General features: G+C 34.9%; 1 protein-coding gene across 1 annotated transcript in view; it reads left to right on the top strand.

Annotated features, from left to right (window-relative positions):
• KIAA0825 (KIAA0825 ortholog) overlaps nt 1–23,174 on the top strand; it is a 233,101-nt gene that overhangs the window by 117,538 nt on the left and 92,389 nt on the right. Inside the window, exons 18-19 of the mRNA XM_071448657.1 lie at nt 2,102–2,257; nt 5,428–5,522. Of these exons, the coding sequence (XP_071304758.1) occupies nt 2,102–2,257; nt 5,428–5,522 (251 nt within the window). The remainder of the gene's footprint in view (nt 1–2,101; nt 2,258–5,427; nt 5,523–23,174) is intronic.

Here is a 23,174-nt window from a genome sequence, read left to right as displayed (position 1 = left end):
TTTTCACATTTTTGAAACATGACCCTTTCAGCGACTATGATATTTACTGTACTAAAGGGCATCTTAATGGTAATGTATTTACCATTGTTGAATAAGTCTCTTCATCAAAAGCAAATCCACAGTATTTTATTAAAGACAGAAAAATACCTTTATTGAGGTCAGTTGTATACCACTTTAATTTTTCGAACCCTGGCAAGCAGGTGTTAGCAAAATTGGTCAAAATCTCCCTTCTAACACCACTGTAACATTAAGAAGCAGGCATTCTTTATTACAGTGCCAGATGCCGCAGGGATATCTCCACCAGAATTGTGCATGTCAAGCACAGAAAAGCTCCTGCTTTATATACTGTATTTTACATACATATTCATTGATTTTCCTAGAATGAACCACACATATTATAATAATTTCCTTGAGACCCATAACATGACCTCCCCACTTTGCGTGTGTGTTCGTCTGTCCCGGGGGTCCCTCTTGTGGTCTCTGGTGGTCCCAGACCCCAAAGTTACCCGTTCAGTGAACCGGTGTTGCTTTCCTAAAAGGGAGCTGAGATGGCATACCCAGGCTGGTTCATTACTTGGTTAATGTTTAACATGATCCTACAGAATACGTACAGTGCCATTCTGTAGACTACTGGTTTTGCAAAATAAGCATTGTGTCTTCCCACCAGCTGAGCTTCTTCATCTGGCAACACATGGACAGCTATTTCCAGTATTGGTTCTGAAAAAGCAACACAATCTGCTTCTGCTGGCTCTGTTACATCCAGAGGGCTGGGTTGCTTTAGTCTACAGATTTTGTAAAAATGTGTTCATGGAAGGCAGTACATTTATGAAAATTTGGTAGATGTACAGAAATAGCTTTTAAATAACCTCATTCACCGTGGCTCTGAAATATTTGTTATGGCTTAAAGTAGTGACTGAATAAATGAATGGGGAAATAAAAATCCAGGTATTTTTGAAAAGCTGAGTAAAAATAGCTAAAAGAGGGTATGTTTTCCCAGTTGCTCTGTGATATTGTTTTAAGCAGAAAAAAGCTCAGTTTGTTTTTCTTCTTTTGCTTGGTTGGGGATTTTTCCCACATCTAGGACAATTTTGTGATTCTCTTGGTCAGACATGACATTTGATTGCAACCAGCAGAGAGACAGTCCTTCTCTTGCCCTTGTGCTCTTCCACTTTTGTACTAGTACTAGAAATCATGTGGCTTGTTTATCTGGATGAAGCCTTTTTTTTTCCTGGCTGATTTCACAACATATGCTAGTGCCAACACAAGGGAGAAACAGCTACAGTCTGTGTGGCCTGAAACTGAATTTGTGCCTTTCAGGTCAGGCCATAATTGGGTAAGTTTAAACAGATGATGAAATTCTTCTTTTAGAAACACCTACTGAGAGGCACAGGATGCCTTGGCAGGTAGTTTGCCTGTTATTCCACCTCAGCATTACTGCAAATAAGAGGAGCATTTGCATCCACCCATCTTAATGACTTACCTTGAGTACTTCTCCATGTAATGGACTTCATTTTAATAACAATAAACTGTTTAATCACAGTAGTTAATCCAGCAAATGGATGTGTAAATGTTTCATTATCTGGTTCTTCACGAAATGGTTCTGTTTAATCAAAACACTTTATTGGCCTGCAATGATGATTTATTCACATAGTAGTTGAAGAAGTGAAAACAGAAAAGATGGTATCCAAAATAATAATGCATCTGTTACAGTATAGTTTCTAAAATTGCAATGCAAATCATACTGCTTCTAGTCCTTGAATGTGTAAGCAGCTAAAAATAGCTTTCAAGAGTGGGAGAATATTTATTTTCTATGTTTAAATAACATGGTTACAACATGTTAATAGAAGAATTGATTTATAGTAATTGTTGACTGTTTTCCAAAAAGTTTAATTCAAAAGGATGCATGTTTTCCGAGGTTATTTCTTGTTCATTGTAAAATGGTGATATTGTTAAAAAGGTTTCTATTTTTTAAAAGATTTTTAATTCCCCATTGTATTAAAAGGAACTTTTATCTTCCAAACTTCTACTTAAAATGTAGGCAAATTTCACATAGAAAGCTAGGTGGCCTGTACTATTCTGTGGTTGCTTTTTCTTCCAAAAGGAATATTTGAAAGAGCAGCTGTCTTGTGAGAATTCTTCTGAAGATGGTGTTACCTCGAGTCAATATCTGCCTTTGACGCTGAAGGGCAGAGAAGAGCAGCCTGTCTTCAATCCTTTCCAGGTGTACAGACAATCTTATGCAAAAGTATTCAATCAGGTTTGTGAAAATCTGAAACCTTGGTTATAGTATATTTCTACTTGTTGGTATTATTATGATCATGATAATGATAAAGACTGAATGTATGACAATGGACTTATTTATGTGTGTTCACATTTAATGAAGCAGAAAGGTATATTATTTCTTGGGAGTGTAATGAGGGTACCCTCTACAATATCATGATGTTCAAAAAGCCATTACTGGCCTCTTCCTTGATCAGAATTATTGCATGCAAGAGCAATTTGCATTTACTTACACTTTCTGTGTTCAATATACTGAGGGAAAGCCCGTAATAGCAATAACTTTTATTACATCTGTGCAATAGTACATAGGGTTAGTCTGAATCCTTTGAAAATTCATATCAGAACTATAAGTTCATATTTATAATCTTCCTCAAGGGGCTTTCACAGATACGTTGAACAGTCAAGTAAAGAATGCTTTAGAAATACAGAGATTTTACAGAACAGTGAGACTAAGTGAGTTAAAACACACACACACACACACACACACAAAAAAAAGGCATAAATGTCTGGTTTTCTTTAAGTCATACTCATAATATGTAAAGGATTACAATTTTCTTATTAGAATTTAGTTTCATTATAATGGAACAGTTAAAGAAAAGAGATCTAGTTGCCTAAATCTCTGCTGGAGCACTCCATGACCAATTCATTACACAAAATGCTAGATAGTTTCTGATACACTTTTATACTTAAAAAATCTTATGCCATTGTTTCTCATATATTCTTAATATGTCATCAGCGTTTTTGATTCCAGCATTCAATTAAAATATTTGAAAAGATGTGGTATTGCAGTGACACAAAATTCACTTTACAAACTTGTGTGGAAATGCATCCTTTTTCAGTGCAGCCCTGCTTATATACAGTGTAATCTCTCCAGTTTTGACTATTTTGGTCTATTTCATCAGTTATATTGCTGTAAAATATAATTGTTTTTCTTACTTGTTTAATGAATGCTTAATCATTGTCATGTTGCAATAAAAGTGTTAATATCCTGAAAAAGGAGACAAATACCAATTCCACAAGGCTGCTCAAGGCTCCTCACTCCAGAGAAGCATGCTTTATAGAATCTTTGAATCAATAGAATCATAGAATACCTTGAGTTGAAAGGGGCCTTCCAATCAAGAATCAGAGATCCACAGAATGGGTGAGATTGGAAGGGACCACCGTGGGTCATGTGGTCCAACCTCCCAGCTCAAGCAGGGTTATCCTAGAGCACAGGGGCAGAGAATTGTGTCCAGATGGTTCTTGAGTATCTCCAGTGAGGAAGACTCAACATTCTCTCTGGGGAGTATGTTCCAGTGCTCAGTCAGCCAGGCAGTAAAGAAGTTCTTCCTCATATTCAGCCCAGGAAGCCAGCTGTTTGATGGGCTGCATCAAAAGGAGCATGACCAGCAGGTAAAGGGAGTTGATTCTGCTCCTCTACTCCATTCTGGTGAGAGCCCACCTGCAGTGCTGCATTCAGCTCTGGGGTCCCCAGCACAGGAAGGACATGGAGCTGCTGGAGCCAGTCCAGAGGAGGAACAGCAAAATGTCACTAGAGGGATGGAGCACTTCTCCTATGAAGAATTGCAATTGTTTGGCCTGGAAAAGAGATGGCTTCAGTGTGACCTAATTGCAGCCTTGCAGTACTTGAAAGAAGCTTACAAGAAAGATGGAGAAGGACAATGTACATGAGCATGTAAAGGGGACAAAGTGGAATGGATTCAAACAGAGAGTAGCTTTAGATTAGATATTTGAAAGAAATTATTTCCTGTGAGAGTTGTGAGGCAGTGTAACAGGTTGCCTAGAGAAGCTGTGGTTTCCCCATCTGTTTAAAACATTCCAGGCTAGGCTGGGCAGAGCTCTGAGAAATCTGCTCTAGTGAAAGATGTGCCTTGCACATAGCAAGAGGTTGGAACATAGTGATCTTTCAGATCCCTTCAAACCTCAATCATTCTATAATTCTCTCCTCTGATTCTATTTCCAAGTTTAATGATATTATTAAATAGTTCAGTTCCCTTTACCATTAAATTGTACATTTATTTAGTGGTGTGGGACTGTCCATTTATAAAACAGTGATCAGTATAGCTGAGTGTCTCGTTTCCAATGAAAATTATTTCCAGTGCCTGTAAAGATGCCAGAGCACTGACAAGGAACCTTTTCTTGTTCATTTGCTTTCTGTTTTCTCAGTATTTTGTTTTTTCTTGTTACCCTTATTTCCCCTTCGTACTCTGTGTTTCACCTTTGTTTTTCTACTTTACTTTAACATGCATGGCAAAGGTGGGGGATAGGGAGTAAATTAGGTAAGGGGAAGGAAAGTGATGAAATATAGATGGGAGGAATGGGAGGATTGCAGTGATTCTGCTCTCCCAGAGGAACCAAGTGCTGTCTGTAAGAAGAAAAAGATACACTCCAAGTTATACTTTACTATTTATTTAGGTTTATTTTCATTGTTTTGACTTGCTTAAACATTTTTTTTTTACTTCTCGGTGATGTTTCAGTGTTACGGCAATAACTTTGTACTTACTTCCTCCCAAGAAGATTATAGTCACTACTTGGCCATTGATGACAATGATAAGGAACATTATGAAACAGAATTTACTGTTTTTTAAAAATAAGAATGTTGTGTATGGTCTCTTGTCTGCCCACTGATGATGTAGATTGCTTTTGTTTATTAAATAAGCACTATGGAGTTATACTTGTTCCTATTTTCTAGATTTAATGCTGTTTATAATACAGCATTAAATCACTCTAATTATGATACAGGTTACTTCTTCAATTCCAGCTATGCCAAATTTTTCATGACATAACTTTTTGCTGACAGCAGAAAATACAAATTGCTGTTACATAGAAAGTTACCAACTATTTTGCTTTTTGGACAAAGAATAAAGCTCACAGACAAAGTAGTTGATCAGAATGCCATCAACAGTTGGAATAATAATGGTTAAAAAAACTGATTTGTTTTTTTATAAACTGTGGCTATGTCCCTAATTAATTAATTGTCATTTTATTGGAATAAAAACTTTCTTCTGTGGACATGATTGATAACATCTTTCTAAGTCCTCATTCTAGATGCCCCTCTTTTGTTAGTATATCATAGCTGGAGCTTTAATGTACTGATCATATTAATGCTGATGAATAACTAACTAGCTTCTTGCCATGTATCAACAGTCAGCCATTACTGAATGGAACTGGGATTGGTCAAGCTTGCTGCCAGGTCACTTGGGACTGAATCAGATGGCCTTCAAGGTGCTGCTGTCACACAGGTAACGGGATTTTGGCAAATCATCACATTTTCCTTTTGTATTTTTGACTTTGTCATAGTGAATTCACAAAGATTTTAGTGGTGAAATTTGTAAAGCAAATTCTGCATTTCTTTTAAAATACATAGTTTTAAAAAGTAGCAACATGTTTTCTGTAGTATTTGATCCATACTCAGATGTCTTTCAATTCCTGTTTTGAGGTGTATAATTTGTTCTTTGTGTCTGAGACAGAAGTATATGAATATATGTTGATATTGCACTTAAACGAGGCTTTGGAAAAAATTAGTAACTTTTGCAAACCTATACTGCTCAGGAAAATTTCAGCACAGAATTTAGGCTATGTTTACTCAAGTTGCAAAGGATCTTAAATTCAGTTGGGGGCACAACAAGTGTAGCTAGAAATAGAAAGTGTTTCCTTAATAGTTTTCAATTAATAAAACTTTTACTCATATTTTATTGCTTTTTCACTTTCACTGGTTTGTTTGTTTGTTATTTGTTTTTGTTAATATTTGTCACTTGTGAAAACTTACATGTTGCACACTGAACTAAGACATTCACTTCTTAATTCTTAATCCTCCTGATGATACCTAATAAGATCCCATCAGTCAACTTTTGAACTGACTGTTCCTCTAGCAAGAAACTAGAGTGATGATTTCAAAAGTGTGTGAATTTGCATGTCATAAAGGTTTTGGGGTTTTTGTCTCATTTTCTCAATTTATCACTAGCAGTTAGTCTTAAACATTTAATTCTTCCGTCATTTCAAATAGTTTTAGTCTGTTTTGAGTCTTCCATCTTAATTCAGATAAGATTACTTCTTTCCCTACCCAAATTGTTCTTTCCCAAAAGTTTAATTGCACAAAAAATCATGCCAGCAAAAATTTGTTATTCCGTTCTCTTCTTGATGTCCTTTGTTACCTGTTACCAGACAGAATGTGAAACCTCACAGACTTTTTGTGTTAAATGTCAGAGAAAATACAGTACTATTTTTTATTTTTATTTTGATGGTTCTCCTGTTGATTGCTATCTCATGTCCTTCATTAAAAATGAAATAGATTGTCCTTCTAAAAGAGGCTCTTAGGCTAAAACTGGTTCTTGAACTTCACTTCATGTTATTGTCATCAACATGAGCCAAAGGGAGCAAAGGGCTGCTGTGATTTGCACAGGAAGTATTTTGTGTGGACATTTCATATTCACTGTTCCCTTAAAACACATTTTATTTTTCTTCTGATCTCTTTATAGATATTAGAAAGAAATCATGTGTATGCCTCCTCCCTCCTTCTCTGTATTTCACATCCTTGTCATATCATCTATTTTTTAAAATTTAATTAATTTCCTAATTGTTGTAATCTTTCCTAATTTGAAAATGTCTTAATTCATTGCCCTTCTACATGGTAAGGAAATTCTCATCTAGAAGTGACATTATGCAAGTAATGAATGATTAGAGCATGGATCTATTATTTCAACCACTCTGCAAACCAGCACATCATTTAGATCCACTGTGATCATAAAAAGTAGAATAGCTGATCCAGAATCTGCCATAGCAGCTGGCATCGACAGCACACCTTGTCTTTATCTGACTTTATTTTTATCATAGCTTAAGGGGGTCTGCTCATACTTTCCAGCTGACTAGGACAATTCTAGCTGTTCTTGTGGCTACACAAACAAGCTTTGCAGGAAGACTCAAGTGAGCCCTATCTTTAGGTGATTCATCCTGATCCTTCCTAGAACTGCATAAATCTGCATTACTTGTGCTCAAGACTTAATGTTCAAGCTGAATGAGTGTGTGATTATTTTGACCTCCCATTTATGGTGGACCTATTCTGTTTCTACTCTTTCCCTCCTGAGATGAGTTAAACAAAACCACAGGCAGTACTTGAGCTGTTTCAGAACAATCAGTTTATAAAGTGGAGCACCACAATATTTAAATTACTCCTTCCTTTGACACATGCTAAAGCTTTCCCTGAATAGTTATGTCTCTGCAGGCAAAAATATTTTCACCAGTTCACAGTGATGTTAGAATGGTATTTATTTACTTATTTTCATATTTCAAGAAAAAATACTGTCAGTTGCATATGAAGTTTAAAAAGCACAGTCTTTCTTTTGAGGAAAAAAAAAAAAGTGAAAATGCTTAGGGGACTCATTTACAAGGGAAGTGCTCCCCTAACCTAGTTAATGACTGAGTTAGGTGAGAGGGTGTTATGAGAGCATTGTCCCAGAGCCAGCAAGTGTTGGGCAAATTAATTGGTTGGTGGTTAGGGGAAAGTAAAATACTTTTAGGACTGGTTAAAAAGGAAATGAATTGTTGTCTACTACTCATTGCTGGCTTCACACAATGATGGGAATCTAATCCATGCATTCCTGTGATCCTCAAAGTAAAAGCGTCCAGGAAATTTTTCAAATTAAAGATGTGGTGGTTGTACGGCTCCAGAATCCTCTCACTGATTCCCTGAAAGGGGCTTACAGGGATTTACGTAAGCACCCTGAGTTAGATGCAAGGGAGGAATACAACAAGATACTCCTCAAGAGTCAAAACAGTAAAAACTTAACTGGCAAACTTGAGAAAATCAGGGAACTTTAGAAAAAGTTAAAAGCATCATTGAATCAATAAAAAGCATTTGACAAAACATCAATTTAGTGCAGTCTCGTCCGCGGCTACTGGAGCTGACGGGTGCTGGCTAGCCGCTCCCAGAGTGACCGGTGGAGACCATGAATCCCGCCACTCCCAGGTGCTCTGTGAGAACCCCTGAGTAGTGGCTACATCTGCAGTGTGGTGACGCAGGCAAGAGCGGGACTGCGAAGCACTGAGGCGAAGGAAGGAAGGAGTGGACACACGTGCGGATGCCACAGCGCCTCATCGACCCAGGCACAGCCAGTAATGGTGTCAGGGAAAAAATGTTGGGGAGGCACTGATAAAGGGGAAGGGTGTGATGGGAGGAGACACGAGGGAACAAAGCCCAGGGGAGGAGCGAGGGACACAACTGAACCAATAAGAATGGCCCAGGGGAGAGAAAAGGCTCAGAGGACAAATCATATCTTAAGTAAGGGATGATTGACATGGAAATTTCTCAAAATGAAAGGGGTTGGTTACAATGATGGACAGGTCACTGGTGGGAGGAACAAACCATTATGAGGGAGAACATGGGGGGAACCAAGGGTCAAACCAAATCTTAACGTATAAAAAATAACCAACTTTACAATAAAACCCATATAAACGACACAATGCTACAATTTAGCAAGCTCTAAGGCCATTGAATTTAACAAACTTCAACCTATCTGATTTTAATTTACTCAATAATAAATAATACGTATGTATATATATTATGTATATAGTTTGAACTGGAAGAATAAAAGTTAAAATGTATTTCTCAATTATACTTGAAACAGTATCTTTTAGCAATAAGACCATTAACATTCAACTAACCTATGAACTTGATTTATACAGGTTTAAAAAATATCCTACACACATATGCCTTTTCAAGTCTTGGACTCACTTGTCACTTGTTCATCCTTTTAGCTACCCCAATAACAAGTGGGAGTTCCTTACCTCTAATACATGTATTAAAGCAAGAAGAGCAATTGTTGTTTAATTACCCATATCTTCACTTATATTTAGTGTCCTGCTCATAAAGTTACAGTTGTTATTGTCTGGTCAAATCAGTGTGTTGAAAATCAGCAAGTACTTAGCAGTAGGTAAAAAGCTCATGTGTTGTCAACACTGAGGCACAATTCCAGAGCACACTACCGTGCATTATTCTTCTTGTGTATGTACTCTCCTTTATATAAAAGTTAAATTTATGACCATTAATTTTCAGAGGAATATCTTGGCAATTTGTACATGGTTAGAAGATATTATTATTTTGTAGGGCTTTGAGATGTGACTTGCTGTCTGCAGTTGTGCAGGACTTTCAGGTGCACTGAATACCCTACAATAATGTTAAGATATTCCTGTCACTATAAAGAGGAGGAAAAAAAGAGACATTTTTGTAACATGTGAAGCCATTATCCAGTATTGCAGTTATTTGCAGTTCTGAAGAGGAATGGCTGAGATTCCCTCCTCTACACTTAGGGATGTTCCACTAAGAGCTGGTGTCTGTGCAGGGACAAGTAGTGATTTAGTTGGAATGATGTAGATCCTGCTACAGGAGCATGCTGGGAGCTATAGAAATAGATAGAGAAGAACTCATGACTGGCAAAGCCAACAACAGACAGGACCTTCAGAACAGAAAGCTTAACAACTTAATAACTAAGAGAGGAATGGGAATGTGTTACTTTTACCGTAAGTGTGTCAGGTGAGAAATAGTAACAAGTTTGAAAAACTATAGAAATTAAAACTAGTATTTGTTCAAGTGGATAAGAAATGCTATAAAAATGTCTAAACTGAAAATTAGAATTTGATTTCCAACAGACAAGCCAGTGTAGCTCAAGAAGAACTTTCCAGAAAATGTTTATACAGTGATATGAGCTTAAATAGTTTTAAGTTGGAACAGGATAGCCAAGTATCTTGCCAACTTTTGGTCATGTGTTGATAAAGATTCTGAACTTCTGAAAGTTGAAAAAATGGAGATGTTTATATATTGGCTTTCAGGAAACCGTAAAAAATTGAGTAAGTTTGTTTTTTACTACAACTGGATAAAATCTGTCGGCTTTCTAGTAGCCTCTGTTGCTGCAGCTACAAGTCAACTATTAATGATGGTTGGTGAAGAGCAAGGGTGCCGTTAATACTGCAGTAATCATCACCTGACTAGTGTTACTATAAGTGATGCCATTACAATGCATATGAGAACATTTGCACCAAAATACATATAAACTCTCAGATCCCTTGGACTAGAGATTTTTTCATAACATAGTCCAGACTGCATTCTTGTTGATGAAGTACTGGACTGTTTACAGGTCGGTCTGCTTTTTGGGTGGGTTAAAAATATCATTAGCAGCAGAGTATTGTCCTAGGATTGAGAAAATCTTGTATCTAGTGTCTCTTTATTAAAATCCCTTCAACTGTACTGCCTTTTGCAAATTGATTTGTTTATACAGTTGTGGCATTTTTTTCCCCATATTAGAGCTAAGGGATAAAATTACGTGTTTTGACTTTGATTAAGCTTAATAAAACTGAAGTAAGAAAATCTTGTTTAGAATTTTGAATGATTGCAGGGCAAAATTTGCATAGCTCTTGTATATTCTAGTGAATACACAGACACCATCTGTTGAGAATGATAGCCATATGGTGAACTATTTATAGAAAATGTTTATATTCATTGTGTTGTTGATTATCTAGATATCCAGAAAGCGCACTTTTAAAATCTAGTTTATCAACGTGTGGAAAAATTTATTATGTAGTTTTGAAACTGAAAAGAATGCCAACAAACTGTATGTGTTTTGTTGTCTGTCAAAGATTTTTTATAAAACTTTACAAAAGTCTCTAGTCTGAGAAATGAGTGAAAAAAAACCTCCAGGGTATTAAAAGATGGGAAGTTCTCTAACAATTTTGTTTGTGAAAGAAACAAATGATGGAAGAGCAGTTACTGACACAATGCCAAGACAGAGAGCTTATCTGCATGGCAGAGGACAGCAGTCTTATATCTAGTGTACTTCTAGGTATGTTAATCTGTCTTCTAAACTGCAGATGCTCCCAGATCTTTGGTATCCAAATTTGCTGGATATTGGAAATTCATACTGTTGCTACAGTTGCAAGTCAATATTAATGTTGGTTGGTGAAGAGCTAGGATGCCATTAATATTGCAGTAATCATCACCTGCTTGGTGTTACTATAAATGATGCCCTTATAATGCATATGATAACAGACTTTCTAAAATGCGTAGGAGGCTATGAAAGGCAGTATCTCATTGCTCCTGTATCAAAAGAAGCAGGTGAAAGGTATTAATCCATTATTGTACATCTTTTGGTTAATCACAAAGTCAGGTTTAGACCCTGGTGCTGGATGTACGAAAAAAAAGCCAATGGGATTTTGCGGAAAATCTCACTTTTACCTTTCTGGGTAAGCAAGGTTCCTGTTCCATAAATGAGTTGGTCAATAACAAGGTATATGTCACACATCTGTCATCACAAGGATTATCTTTTGTCTGCTTATCCTCTTCTGACATAGCTAATCAAACCATACTGTGACTTTAAAAAATCTGTTAGAAGTAAGCTTAGTTCCTTGCCTGGCACTTCTGAAGTATTGGTGGCAGAACATACATCAATAAGCAAAAGGGAACAGTAGTACACACTGTTTGACTGCCACTCAAGCCCCTATCATGTATACAGTTACAGCGTGAATTTCACAAGTAAATGAGGATAAAGATGAGGCTCCCCATATGCAATACACTTTTCTGATTGTTATCAGTCTCTCTCTTGTGCAGATATATTGATGAATAATATGACAAAAAAATAACTCTCTGATGACAATCTCCAACAGAAGGTGCTAAAAACATAAGGATTGCCATATCCCATTTAACCTTACTTAATATGAGCTACTTTTTAATACTTGGGAGTCTTTTATGATGAGGCCTCTGCTAGCCTTGCAATACAAAATCATGTACTAACCAGCTCTCCTTTAATTAACAACTATAAAATTGCTTAAATTTTATAAAAGGTTTCCAATCCAATGCTAATTGAATGCTTTTTTTGATACTCAAACCTGCCTTCAAGAAAAAGTGAAAATAAAATGAATGCAAAAGTAGAAAGTATTGTAAGAAGAAAATATTGTAAGAAGAAAGCTGGTACATCTTTTTGCATTCAAAAATGTAGTAAGCACAGCGTGTTGGCTAGGGCAGAGACCTGTGATCCAAACTTCTTTCTTCTAATAATGTCTCACACTATCTTGGTTCCCCATTTAAATTACATTCCCCATTTGTCTGCATTTTTATATCCTTTGATATGCTTTTGTCTTGGTTTAGGAATGGTATTCCACAATGTAGTGCCCCATGCTGAGACTCTCCAAACCACTGAACCACTGCTTACTCATTTCCCCCTTCCCTCCCCTCCCCCGTGGTGCTGTGGAGAGGGGAATTGGAGGCACAAAACATAAACATCATGGGTTGAAACAAGAGTAATTTACTGGAAACAATTCACTGAATGAAGAAAACAAGTAGTAACAGCAACAATACTAACAACAGAGGGTACAAGAAAGAGGCAAGCAATTCACATGGAAACCCCCTGACAAGAGATAATACCCCACTGCTCCCTCCACCCCACTGTCTCCGAAGAAAACCCTTTCCCCATACCCAGAAAACTACATGAGGTGGTATAGAGTAACCTCCAGGTCTCAGCCATGCCCCTTCGTGGCTAGTGCAAAAATTAACACTGTCCTGCCCAGAACCAGGATGGCTTTGTATACTGCTAGGTATATTCAATGTATTGTGTTAATAATACATTTGTGTATTTATTGTTAGTATTCATTGGTTCCTTTAAAGGTATGTATCTTTTCTTCATAACCAAGTACTTGTATTCTATAAATCATCACTTGGAAGTGTGGCACTTCACTGTTTTATCACTGTATAATTAGCCTGGTTATTGCTATCCTGTGACTTGGGTGGCTTTTCTTAAAAACAGATATTTCCTTTCATCTGTAAATAATTTGCCCTCCTTTCAACTCTGTCTCAAATCCTGTTCTCACTAGGGATTCCTAAGTGGAGATACTCATGTTCATTTTTCTTATCTATTATTTTCTTTTTCCTCTTTCAGACCTCTATTGATCCAAGTTTCCATTCTTAGTAGATACATAGTTATATAGCAATTGTAAGTGTAATGTAAGTGTAATGTGTAATTGCTAAATGTATAAATGTGAATTATTGGATTCAAAGTACTGACTTCCCTGATTGTACACAGCGACTTAGCTTCTCGTCTTATCTATAGACTTTCTTGCTACACCTGCAAGGGAAGAGGCTGCAGGGCACAAACTGACAAGCTAAAAGTCTGTCTTGTCCATCAAGGCATTGTTTCAACCTTTTTCTGATTTTAGATAAGGGATGTTTCATCATCAAAGTTTTAGTAATGTAGAGTAATTCAATTTCCATACAGGGATCTCAATTTCTTTGTAAGCTGTAATGAGCTGAGACATGCAAGTTCCCCATAAGGTAGAGGGGGAAGTATTAGTATCAGAGTTAAACAAATGGAAAATCTGGTCATGCAAGTCACTTTTAAGCTTTCTTCTACGCTGCAAAATTGGTCTGTAGCAAAGTAAAGAGTAGAACCTAGTTCTTTTGACTAAATTTAAGATACAAAGCTATCACATAGTAGCTGATCTGTGGTGGCTGTTGCTATCCTCAGTTCCTTTGTGGCAGCAAAGGGGAGGTGACTCAGCTTTAGTGAGTCTTTAAGGGTTATCTAATTTGAATCACCTTGCATTCATTTTAGGAAGTGGTAATCCCATTAGTTTTTCTCTGAAGGGGATGGGGAACACTGTATGCTTTGTCCTGACCTTAAAGTGTTCACTGTTGCAACAAAAAAGCACTTGCTTTGTTCTTGAAACAGTGAATATTTCAAGGTCAGGACAAAGCATACAGTGGTGGTGGCCACAGTGCAGATCCCAGACCTTTGCAGCTGTAACTGTTGTCTCTTAGAGCTATGGCTTTCCCAAAGTTATTGACTTCTCTCATGGCTTTCCTGAATGTACTTCCTCTGTCTTGCCAGGTTGGCACTGCTTAAGAAAGGATGACAAGTGTTAGAGGTCTTATTGCTTCTTCCCTAAGTTGAGTTGTTAATGTCAAACTGACCTTGGAAATTTTACAGTCATGATGCAGATACAGCAATGTTGGTGAAGGAAGTAGTAAGTTTAAAATCTGCCTATATACAGTGATTTGGGTGTTTCTGATGCTGACTGATGATTCGACCCAGAAAAACTTTTTGATTGGGATTTTTCTTCCCCTCTTAACTTCTTTCTAGGGTCTAACAACAAAATTTAGTCTTTGAGAAGAGTGGGAAACCATTGTGCATACTGCCTCAAATACCAAAGAGGGAATTAAGAATTGTCATTCTGATAGTTGACACTGTAAAATGTCATTGAAGAAAGCTTTTTCATGTTAGTCTTTAAATTGACAGGTTATGACAAAGCTGCATTCATGTTGCTTGAATACATCTTTTGTCTAGTTTTACATGCTTTTTGACTTGTCTAGAAAATGACATATTAAGGTTTTCATTAGCCTTAACCAGGTGTGATTTTCTTTATGGAAGATACCTTGGTAGCACTACAGCTGAAGGCGAGTAAACCAATGAAGCTTAGTAATGCCACAGCCCTTCTTCAGATGGTAGCAGGGAATTGAAAGACTCATTAATCAACAGCCAAGTCACAGATGTGATGTCTTTCCTGCAACAGCCAACAGACTGTGAAAGTCACATCCAACACATAAAACTGTTAAACAAGGCACATCTACAAACATTCTTAAACTTTTGTCTTTCCATTTTACTTGAAAAACACAACTCTTTTCATATTTTCATTATTGAGTTCCTTTATTTAAAAAAAAAAAATTTTTTGTTTTCCAAGCAATACTATATAGTTTAGGAAATAAAAGTAACTGACACTGTTTTCACCCTTTGTTCATTTTAATACAACATATTCATTTAAACAGAAACACAGTTTTGATTGCAATGGTTAATGTAAAGAGTTTTAATATTATAAATTTCTGTACACAGAAAATGTGCATGGAAGTTTTGACAGAAAAAAATTTAATACAGGGATTTTCTGCATATAAATGACTGGCTATTTTCTTCATGACTTTTCAATACTTTCCCCTACTACAAAAATCATCTGGAACAAAGATTCAGTCATGCTGTAGTGCTGCAATGTAGACAGTCATAAAATGTTTAAAGTGAAATTACTTAGAAGATTTTATTAGTTAATCAACATGCACTGAATTTTTCACCTGCACTGATGGGAAAAACCCACAATAAGAAGCCAAAGACTGAAATCACCATACAATTTTTCCACATCGTGCTTCCTTAAACTTTCTGCATCCCTGGAATGAAGGAGAGTCTAGTCAGAAGTCTTATACTTCCTCATCAATTTTTTTTCCCTCAGATTATCTTTAAATTGATATATTCCCCATGGATAAAAATTAATTTTACTCTATCAGAGTGTATGAATTTGTTAGAATTTTTGTATTTGCCAATTCCTTGGTCTCCCCAATTTTCACATTTTTTCCGAAAATAAATGTTCAGTATAATAAAAATTACTCTCTAAAATCTGAGGCAGATGAGAACAGTTTCCCACCATCATCTGGGATAAGTAATTTCTTAATAGCCGTAGTCTGATCTTCTGTTTCCCTCTTTAGAACATCTGTCTTACTTTTGGTCTTCATATCCAGAAATAGATTTAATTTGCAATCCACATTCTTCACTCACTTTTTTTTTTTTTTTTTATTTCCAGGATTGCCAGTTGCAAAGTTATTTTGGTCTTATTGAATTTAAGTAAATTGAACTGTACATAAATATAGTGCCTGCTGAATCAGTAAACACCATAGTGCACACAAAAGATGAGGAAACAATGGTGCTGCATTTATTGCAGCAATAAGGTTTTATGTTATTGGTATATCAAAAGTTATAACTGCTTTGCCTTTACAAGGTTCTGTCAGCAGATATTTGAATAAACATCTCTTTAAGTTATATTTGTAACAGACTTTTTCTGTTTACTCAAATGTTGTCCTACTGCTTGTTATTGGAGGGCTTGTTAAGGCATATACAGCTATCATGTTGTCATTTTAGAAAGAATTGTTGTTATTTAACAACCATTTTTTGCATTTTAAAGAGATTTCACTATTGGGATCAGGGACAATTTTAGTTTTGTTTTGTGTTTGACCATAAATTATTGCCTAAATTTTTTCTCATTAGCTTTCTGTTGTTGCTTTAACCCAGAAATTAAACATCTCTGTAAAAAGACCCACCCTCTAAAATAATACAGAAATTATCCTTTTAATTGTACTAATAAAAAGCGTGATAGCTGAATTTAAATACTACCAAACTCTTCCCACAAAAGTATTAATGTAATTATATCAGTTAATAAATATAGTCAGTAAAATAACCATCATGATTTCTCTTGGGATAATTACATGGGTAATTTAACAGTACATTGGGATAAAAACTGAGAGCATTAATATGATATATAGTTAAACTTCTGTAAATGGTATGTAGACAATAAAAGGTTTTCTTGTCTTTCAAGCAAAAAAGAAACCTTTAAAAATATGCCGTAGCTCTTTAACAGTAAATTTATTTTCCATTTCTGTCTTATTTTTGGCATCTCATTTTTTATTGTTTCACATGGAATCACTGTTAGATCATGCAATAGAAACAGTGGGCTTTATAACCTCTAAGTGAATGCAGAGACAATTGGGTATTCTTTGCATATCTCAATGATAGATGGTTGTTGCATAGTAAAATTTGATAGAGTGGTTTCAGAATTTTAGCATTAAAAATGAATGGTCATTGATCTCTGTCTACCTAAACTTCAGTGCCATATTGTCATAGTTCAAGGTGACCTATGGGATTCATATACTACGAAGTTATGCTCACAGATCATTCTCCAATATCATGCCCAAGCCTCAATATTTGGATATTAACTGATGTGAGTTAACCAGCTTCAGTCTATAACTTTATGAGCAAGAAAAATTCAGAGATACTTATCTGACAAAAAGTGCTGCTTTTTTCTATTACTTTTTCATCAGGAAAGGCGTGAGTCCAGAACAAGGTTTGTGTGATCAGGCTTTCATAGTGTTTTCACTATTGGTAAAAATTTTTCATAGAAAATTAACAGATTCTGAAGTCTTAAAAGACCATGCTTTAGTTCATAGCAGCTTAAAGGAATTGCTCTAATACTTCTAGAAGTACGTGTTGTCAGTTTGTTGTTTACTTATTTATCTTTATTTCAGTGAGGATTGATCTTCCTTTGGAGAAGGAAAGCTCCTCCTTATACCATGATACTTTAATTCTTTCATTAGTTTATGACATTTCCTGATTTGTTTTTTTAAATTTGCTTAGTTTTCTGATTTTAATCTATGTTGTCACATGCTAAATTTTTGTACATGGAGTTCAATGACTACTTAGTCTTTTTATTCCATACTAAAACATAATCCTGAATGTGCTCACTCACAACCTTAATGAGTTGTCTCTGTGAATTCAGTACAATAACTTCAATGCAACATGTTAGGCTAGATTGTATGCCTGCAGTTTTGTGGCATGAGAAGACTACTTAGAATTAACAGTGTTTCTTTGGCCTGTATTTCTCACATATTTGATTATGTGTCTGTAATCTGCAGAGAATCATGTGCTTGTGCTGCAGTGCATAGTTTTGTATCTTGTCCATATACACACACTGAAAACACAGGCTACTGAAATTTTAATTAAAATTTGAATGGTGGCTTTTACAGGCACCTACTAGATATTCTAATGATGCAGAAATCTTTTGTTGTAAAATAAGGAAATAGTGAACTATACCATTAGACTGTTCACTAAATCCAGTCCACACCAAGAGCAGTTTTGAGAGATTATTTTTTTCAATTTGATTCAGTTATGATTTATTAGAAATTTTTCTTGAATGTTAGTAATACATGCTACATATCTGTTCATATGGGGACAAACAATTTACTATATTATTCATTTTGGAACAGTAGTGTGTTTAACTAAATCTTTATCATGATGCAGCAAATTAGAATTTAAAGAAGTGATGCTCTATATCTCAAGTAATATACCTTTAATCTTTGGTTACTGTATAATCTCTTGGTTTGAAATAAAAATTGTTAGAACAAGTGAAGTTTTAATGCACTAGTTTCTCCTGCTGGGCTAAGAAATAGCAAAGTTACGGTTTCACAAAGTTGATATCAAATACCCCTGCAGTTACTGTAATAAAGAAATTAGAATGAGGTTTTCCTACTGCAGTGAAATAGCTAAGGAAGAAGGATATAGAAGGGAAGATAATTTTTCTGTTGCTTATAATATTTTTCTCATAGTTTATTGAAATGATAAATAATAGGACTGAAACATGTAGAACAAACTTTGTTAACTGAATTAATTTTAAAATAGCTGAGTTCTTATAGGGAACGCTCACCCTGTGAACAGTGTTTTTTCCTTTAATAAAATTTTCTCAGCATCCGATAATGACATAAAAATAATGCTTTTAAATCTTCTGAAGCAGACTTGTCAAGTTTTTGGTGGCATCTTGTAATTGTGAAAACTAAAGGGTATGTTTTAACTCTCCTCGGTTACACATCTACATCAGGTTCTCCTCATGCTTATTCTTCTCCATAGTTTTAAATGCGTGGGAGAATTTGATCAGTGTCCTTTTTATATTCAAAATGAGTCAGCTTCTGTCTCAAAAGTGTCTTATTGTCATAATGTCACTGCATCTCAAGATTTGTGACCTTTTGCTCCATATGGACTCATGGTAGGCCTTGTGTTTTTGCAAACTAGATTGCTTTTGTTCCCCTGCTAGGGGGTATCAAAGCCTTTTGGACTGAAGTTTTACATGCTAGTAAGTTTGCAAATAAATAAATAAATAGAGTAAAATTATTATACTAAAAGTACCCAACAGCAACTGAAAACACCCAACAAAGAAACAAACTTAAAGTTTATGTATAATAAGGACCGCCAGATGTCGCAAAGGCATCGTGGATGAAGTGGGTTTTTATCCAAAATGTGGCACTTATATGAGGAATAGTAGTATTGTGTTGGAGAGTAGAAGAGGCCATAACAGGTCAGTGAAATGTCCTTCAAACATTTGATTTTTACATTTGAGAATAGGCCAAGATGAAAAGATAACCACATATCTGACATTGACATTGCTACCATTTAGACAACCGATGCAATTGCCTTATTCAATGGGCTCAGTCAGATCTTTATTACTTTGAAACCTATATAACAGATTTAATTTTGGTGGGGTTTTTTTTCTTATAAAAAATTAGGGCTCTGAGCAGTACCAGATCACAAACTTCTAAGCGTAAATTTATTATAATATGTATAAAGTTTCTTTTTCTCCTTGTTCTTTTAAAATGTCAAATACTATTAAAAGCAGTACCAAGAATACCAGGTAGAATTGAAAGAATTTGAACTGATTTGAACAGCATGTGTAAATCAGAGTAAAACAAGTTGAACTTGGAAATAAGTATTTGATGATTGATTTTTTTATTGAAAGAGAATGAGTATGATAGTGGATAAAGTGATTTTCCTTATTGAGAGAAAATGTAGTGGTTTTAAACATGTCTTCAGTATGAATGGAAGCCCTGTCAAAAAAATGAACAACACATAATATCTTTTAAAAGGTAAATTAACATAAGTATATCACTTAGTTTATGGGTCAAATTTTACTACTGAAACAATGTTGTGTATATTCCTAGTGTCATAAAGCTTACATTTAAAGATAATGTTATTACCTTTGTTAGGTCATGGAAAAACCTAATTTTAACTGAGTTTGTGGTAGAATTTAAAGTGTATTTAGAAGAAGAAATGCCAGTGCAAAAAATTAAGTCCAAAATATGTATTCATGTACAGATCACAGTCAAATCCCTAGTAATTTTAAGTACTTTAAATACATAATTCAACAAGTAAGCTGCTGTACGCATGTGTTTAATGGGCTCTGCCTGAGTATGCAGGAGCTGCCAAGACAAAATACGGAACAAATACGGAACATGCATCATTCTAATTTAATTATGACTATTCTTAAAAAATAAAATAAATACATGTCTTTGTGGTTTTGTGTTGTATGTAGAAATCTGCAATCGTTATTGCTAAGATTGAATTTGATTTTGTTTTGTATGATTCTTGCTGATTTCTCTGTTGCTTGGGCACATGTGCATATACCACTTAAACATATGATATATAAGTATAAAAATCATATTGATTCAAATCTTGAAAATTTTCAGACTGTTTATTTAATTTATACAGAGTACATATGTATATATATGTATATATATATACACCCTTCACTTACATTTCTGCATTTGCGTGTTATACATAAAGAAATAAATTAGTTACATACTTTTGCATATATGTATTTTTATAATTGTTGTTAAACCAGTAAAATGTGCCCTGGACTTCCCTCTTACTTCAAATAAAATGCTTGTTGAGGACTGATCTGTGAAAGCAACCATAATCTTTAGCTCTGATTATGGTTTTGATTAATTCTTTCTATTGTAATTGTTATGTTAGTTGAGTTTGGAACTTAAGAGGCAATTCCTAACTTAATAAACATAGTTTCTTAATATTCCATAGATAGCAAACTCTTTATCTTTAAAGTCTTTGTGGGACAATGGAGGGTTTCTTAAGGCGTTGGGTTTTTAAATGTGAACAGATTTATGTATGTGTTTGTGTACTCTGCTTATCAGCTACATACATATGGAATACTTTTGTCTTGTTTTAAGACTTTATGTATATTTAACCTTTAGTTTAACTAGCAGGTTGTAGGATTTCCATAAAAATTAGATGAGCTTTGAACATACTGAATGTTATTGGTGCAGAACAATCAATCACTTCTAAGGTTAATGAGAACATTTGCTTTATTTTTAATAAATTTTTATATTGGTAAAATTATTTAGCATAGAGAAGGATTTTGTATCCTGTTCTCTGTATTAGATCATAATTTACAGTTTTTGAATAGCAGATTATAGGCATATAATAACTTTTGTTATTGAAGTTAAAGTGAGAAAAAGACAAATAAGTATTTATATAAACTTCTTGTACTGTGAATAAGATAATTGGTGATATACTTGCTATGGCAAGTATATATCTATAGAGCTATCTCTTTATAGCTACATTGACCTGCAATGTATTACAATTTTCTTGAATGTTTTTACTTTTCTGCATCCTGTTCTGTTATCTCTCAATAAAAGGTGACTTATGTAGGTGGTACCCAAATTACATCACTCACTCTCCCAATGAAATAAAAAGTCAATACCTGAATGACAGTTTGGCACGGGGAAGGGGCAGTATGCAATTTCATATGCTGTGGTAACAAAGACGGATTCCATCCCTATATTGCATAGATTCCTGATTGTATCTTTAAACCTGATAGCAACAAAGAGCATTTATTTGTTGCCAAGCTATTGAAGGATTTATTTCTGAACTCAAATCCCACTTATCAAGAAAATTGCATCCTCTTCGTCTTGCAGAAGGGTATACGTCATCATGGAATATTTCGTTATTTGGCACTATAATATTGTTACCTTGCTTGAAACACATGGTCCCTCTTGATATACAAGAAAAAACGGAATCCATTTCAATAAATTAATAGGTACGAGAATCCCAATCCATCGTTCTTTTCAGAGGTTCACATACATTGTAATGAAATGCATTAGGAGTTTTCTTCACTTGAAATCCAAATGAGACCCATTTTGGCTCACACCCTTGACAGTCTCTATTATAAGCACTGCTGTCTCCTGTTCATGTGTGGCCTTAGTAAAATGCTTCCTTTGTAAGATGCACGGAGACAATATAATGCCATGAAAGATGAAGGTGTCAAAACACAAAGTTAGAAGCAATCTAATCAATGCCTCCTGATTTAGCCTTTGAAGGCTCTCTTCATTAAAAGTCTTTAATTGTGAGGCTTATCTTGAGGTAGAGCTGTTACTTAATATTTTTCAGTGTCATTCTTTGGACAGTCATTTGTACCTTTTAAATGTAATTTCACTATTCATTGTTTCGTAAATTGGATGCCTTGTTAGCAATAGTGGTGGTGTGAATGACTTGCATTCAAGTGATTGAAGGTAGTAGTGTATAAATGCTTGGGTCTCTCTCCCTGAAGCGTAATGTGTTTTATTTCTCAGTATGTCATTGTAAAATATATGGTTTTCATTATGAGTCTTTTTACCTCAATGTGTAGGAATGCAGGTTGGAATATTTTAAAATTATAATAGAAAGGCTTCTAGCTAAATCTTTCTGAACTTTTAAAAAATTTTCAGATCCAGTGCAAACATTATTAATCCTATCTAAAAAATGTGATCTCATATTATGTTTTTCTAAATACATTTTGAAAAGGTATGAGATTAAAAAAGGTGGTACATAGGCTTTCTTCTTCACAAATGATCATAAAATTGGTAGTGGTTGCTAGAAAACAACTTCTGGAAATCAGTTAAAAATGCAGTGGTTCTGAAAAAAGATAATTTGGAAAATGCTTTTAAAATATAAACTTTCCACCTTAAAACCATCAACTTAAAATAAATTAAAGCCTACAATACAAGTAATGTTTGGGGTTTCTTTGAGCCATATGATATATCCTTATATATATATCTATGTGTATGTTGAATTGTACTTTTGTACATGTGTATAATATGTACACATATTGAATATACACAAGTACCATGTGTATATTCATGTAACACATGTATGCTGTATATCAGCGAATGCATTTTCATATTATACTATTTACTTTCTGTCCTATAAAAATTTTGAAAGATGTACTGGAAAATGAACGTTGCATGTTTTTATAGTCTGTCATGAAACCTTCAACTGTTAAATGCCTGGACTATCAGAAAACCTAAAAATCTCAGAATCAACAATTTAAAAAAATATACTCAAAACAAGACAAAAATATAAAAACTACACAACTGTTTTGCAGAAATCCTTGAAAATGGAAAAAGAATTGAGGAAACTTTGACCTGATTTTTAAATGGCTAGTGTCATGAGTACAGCTGCTCTTAGTAATTATTTGTGATAGGTTGTTTTTGAATCCCATATGTATAG

This window comes from Agelaius tricolor, unplaced genomic scaffold, assembly GCF_023055355.1.
Source record: "Agelaius tricolor isolate 1412-34295 unplaced genomic scaffold, bAgeTri1.0.p SCAF_27, whole genome shotgun sequence".
Lineage (NCBI taxonomy): Eukaryota > Metazoa > Chordata > Aves > Passeriformes > Icteridae > Agelaius > Agelaius tricolor.
This window is presented reverse-complemented; position numbering and strand designations above follow the sequence as displayed.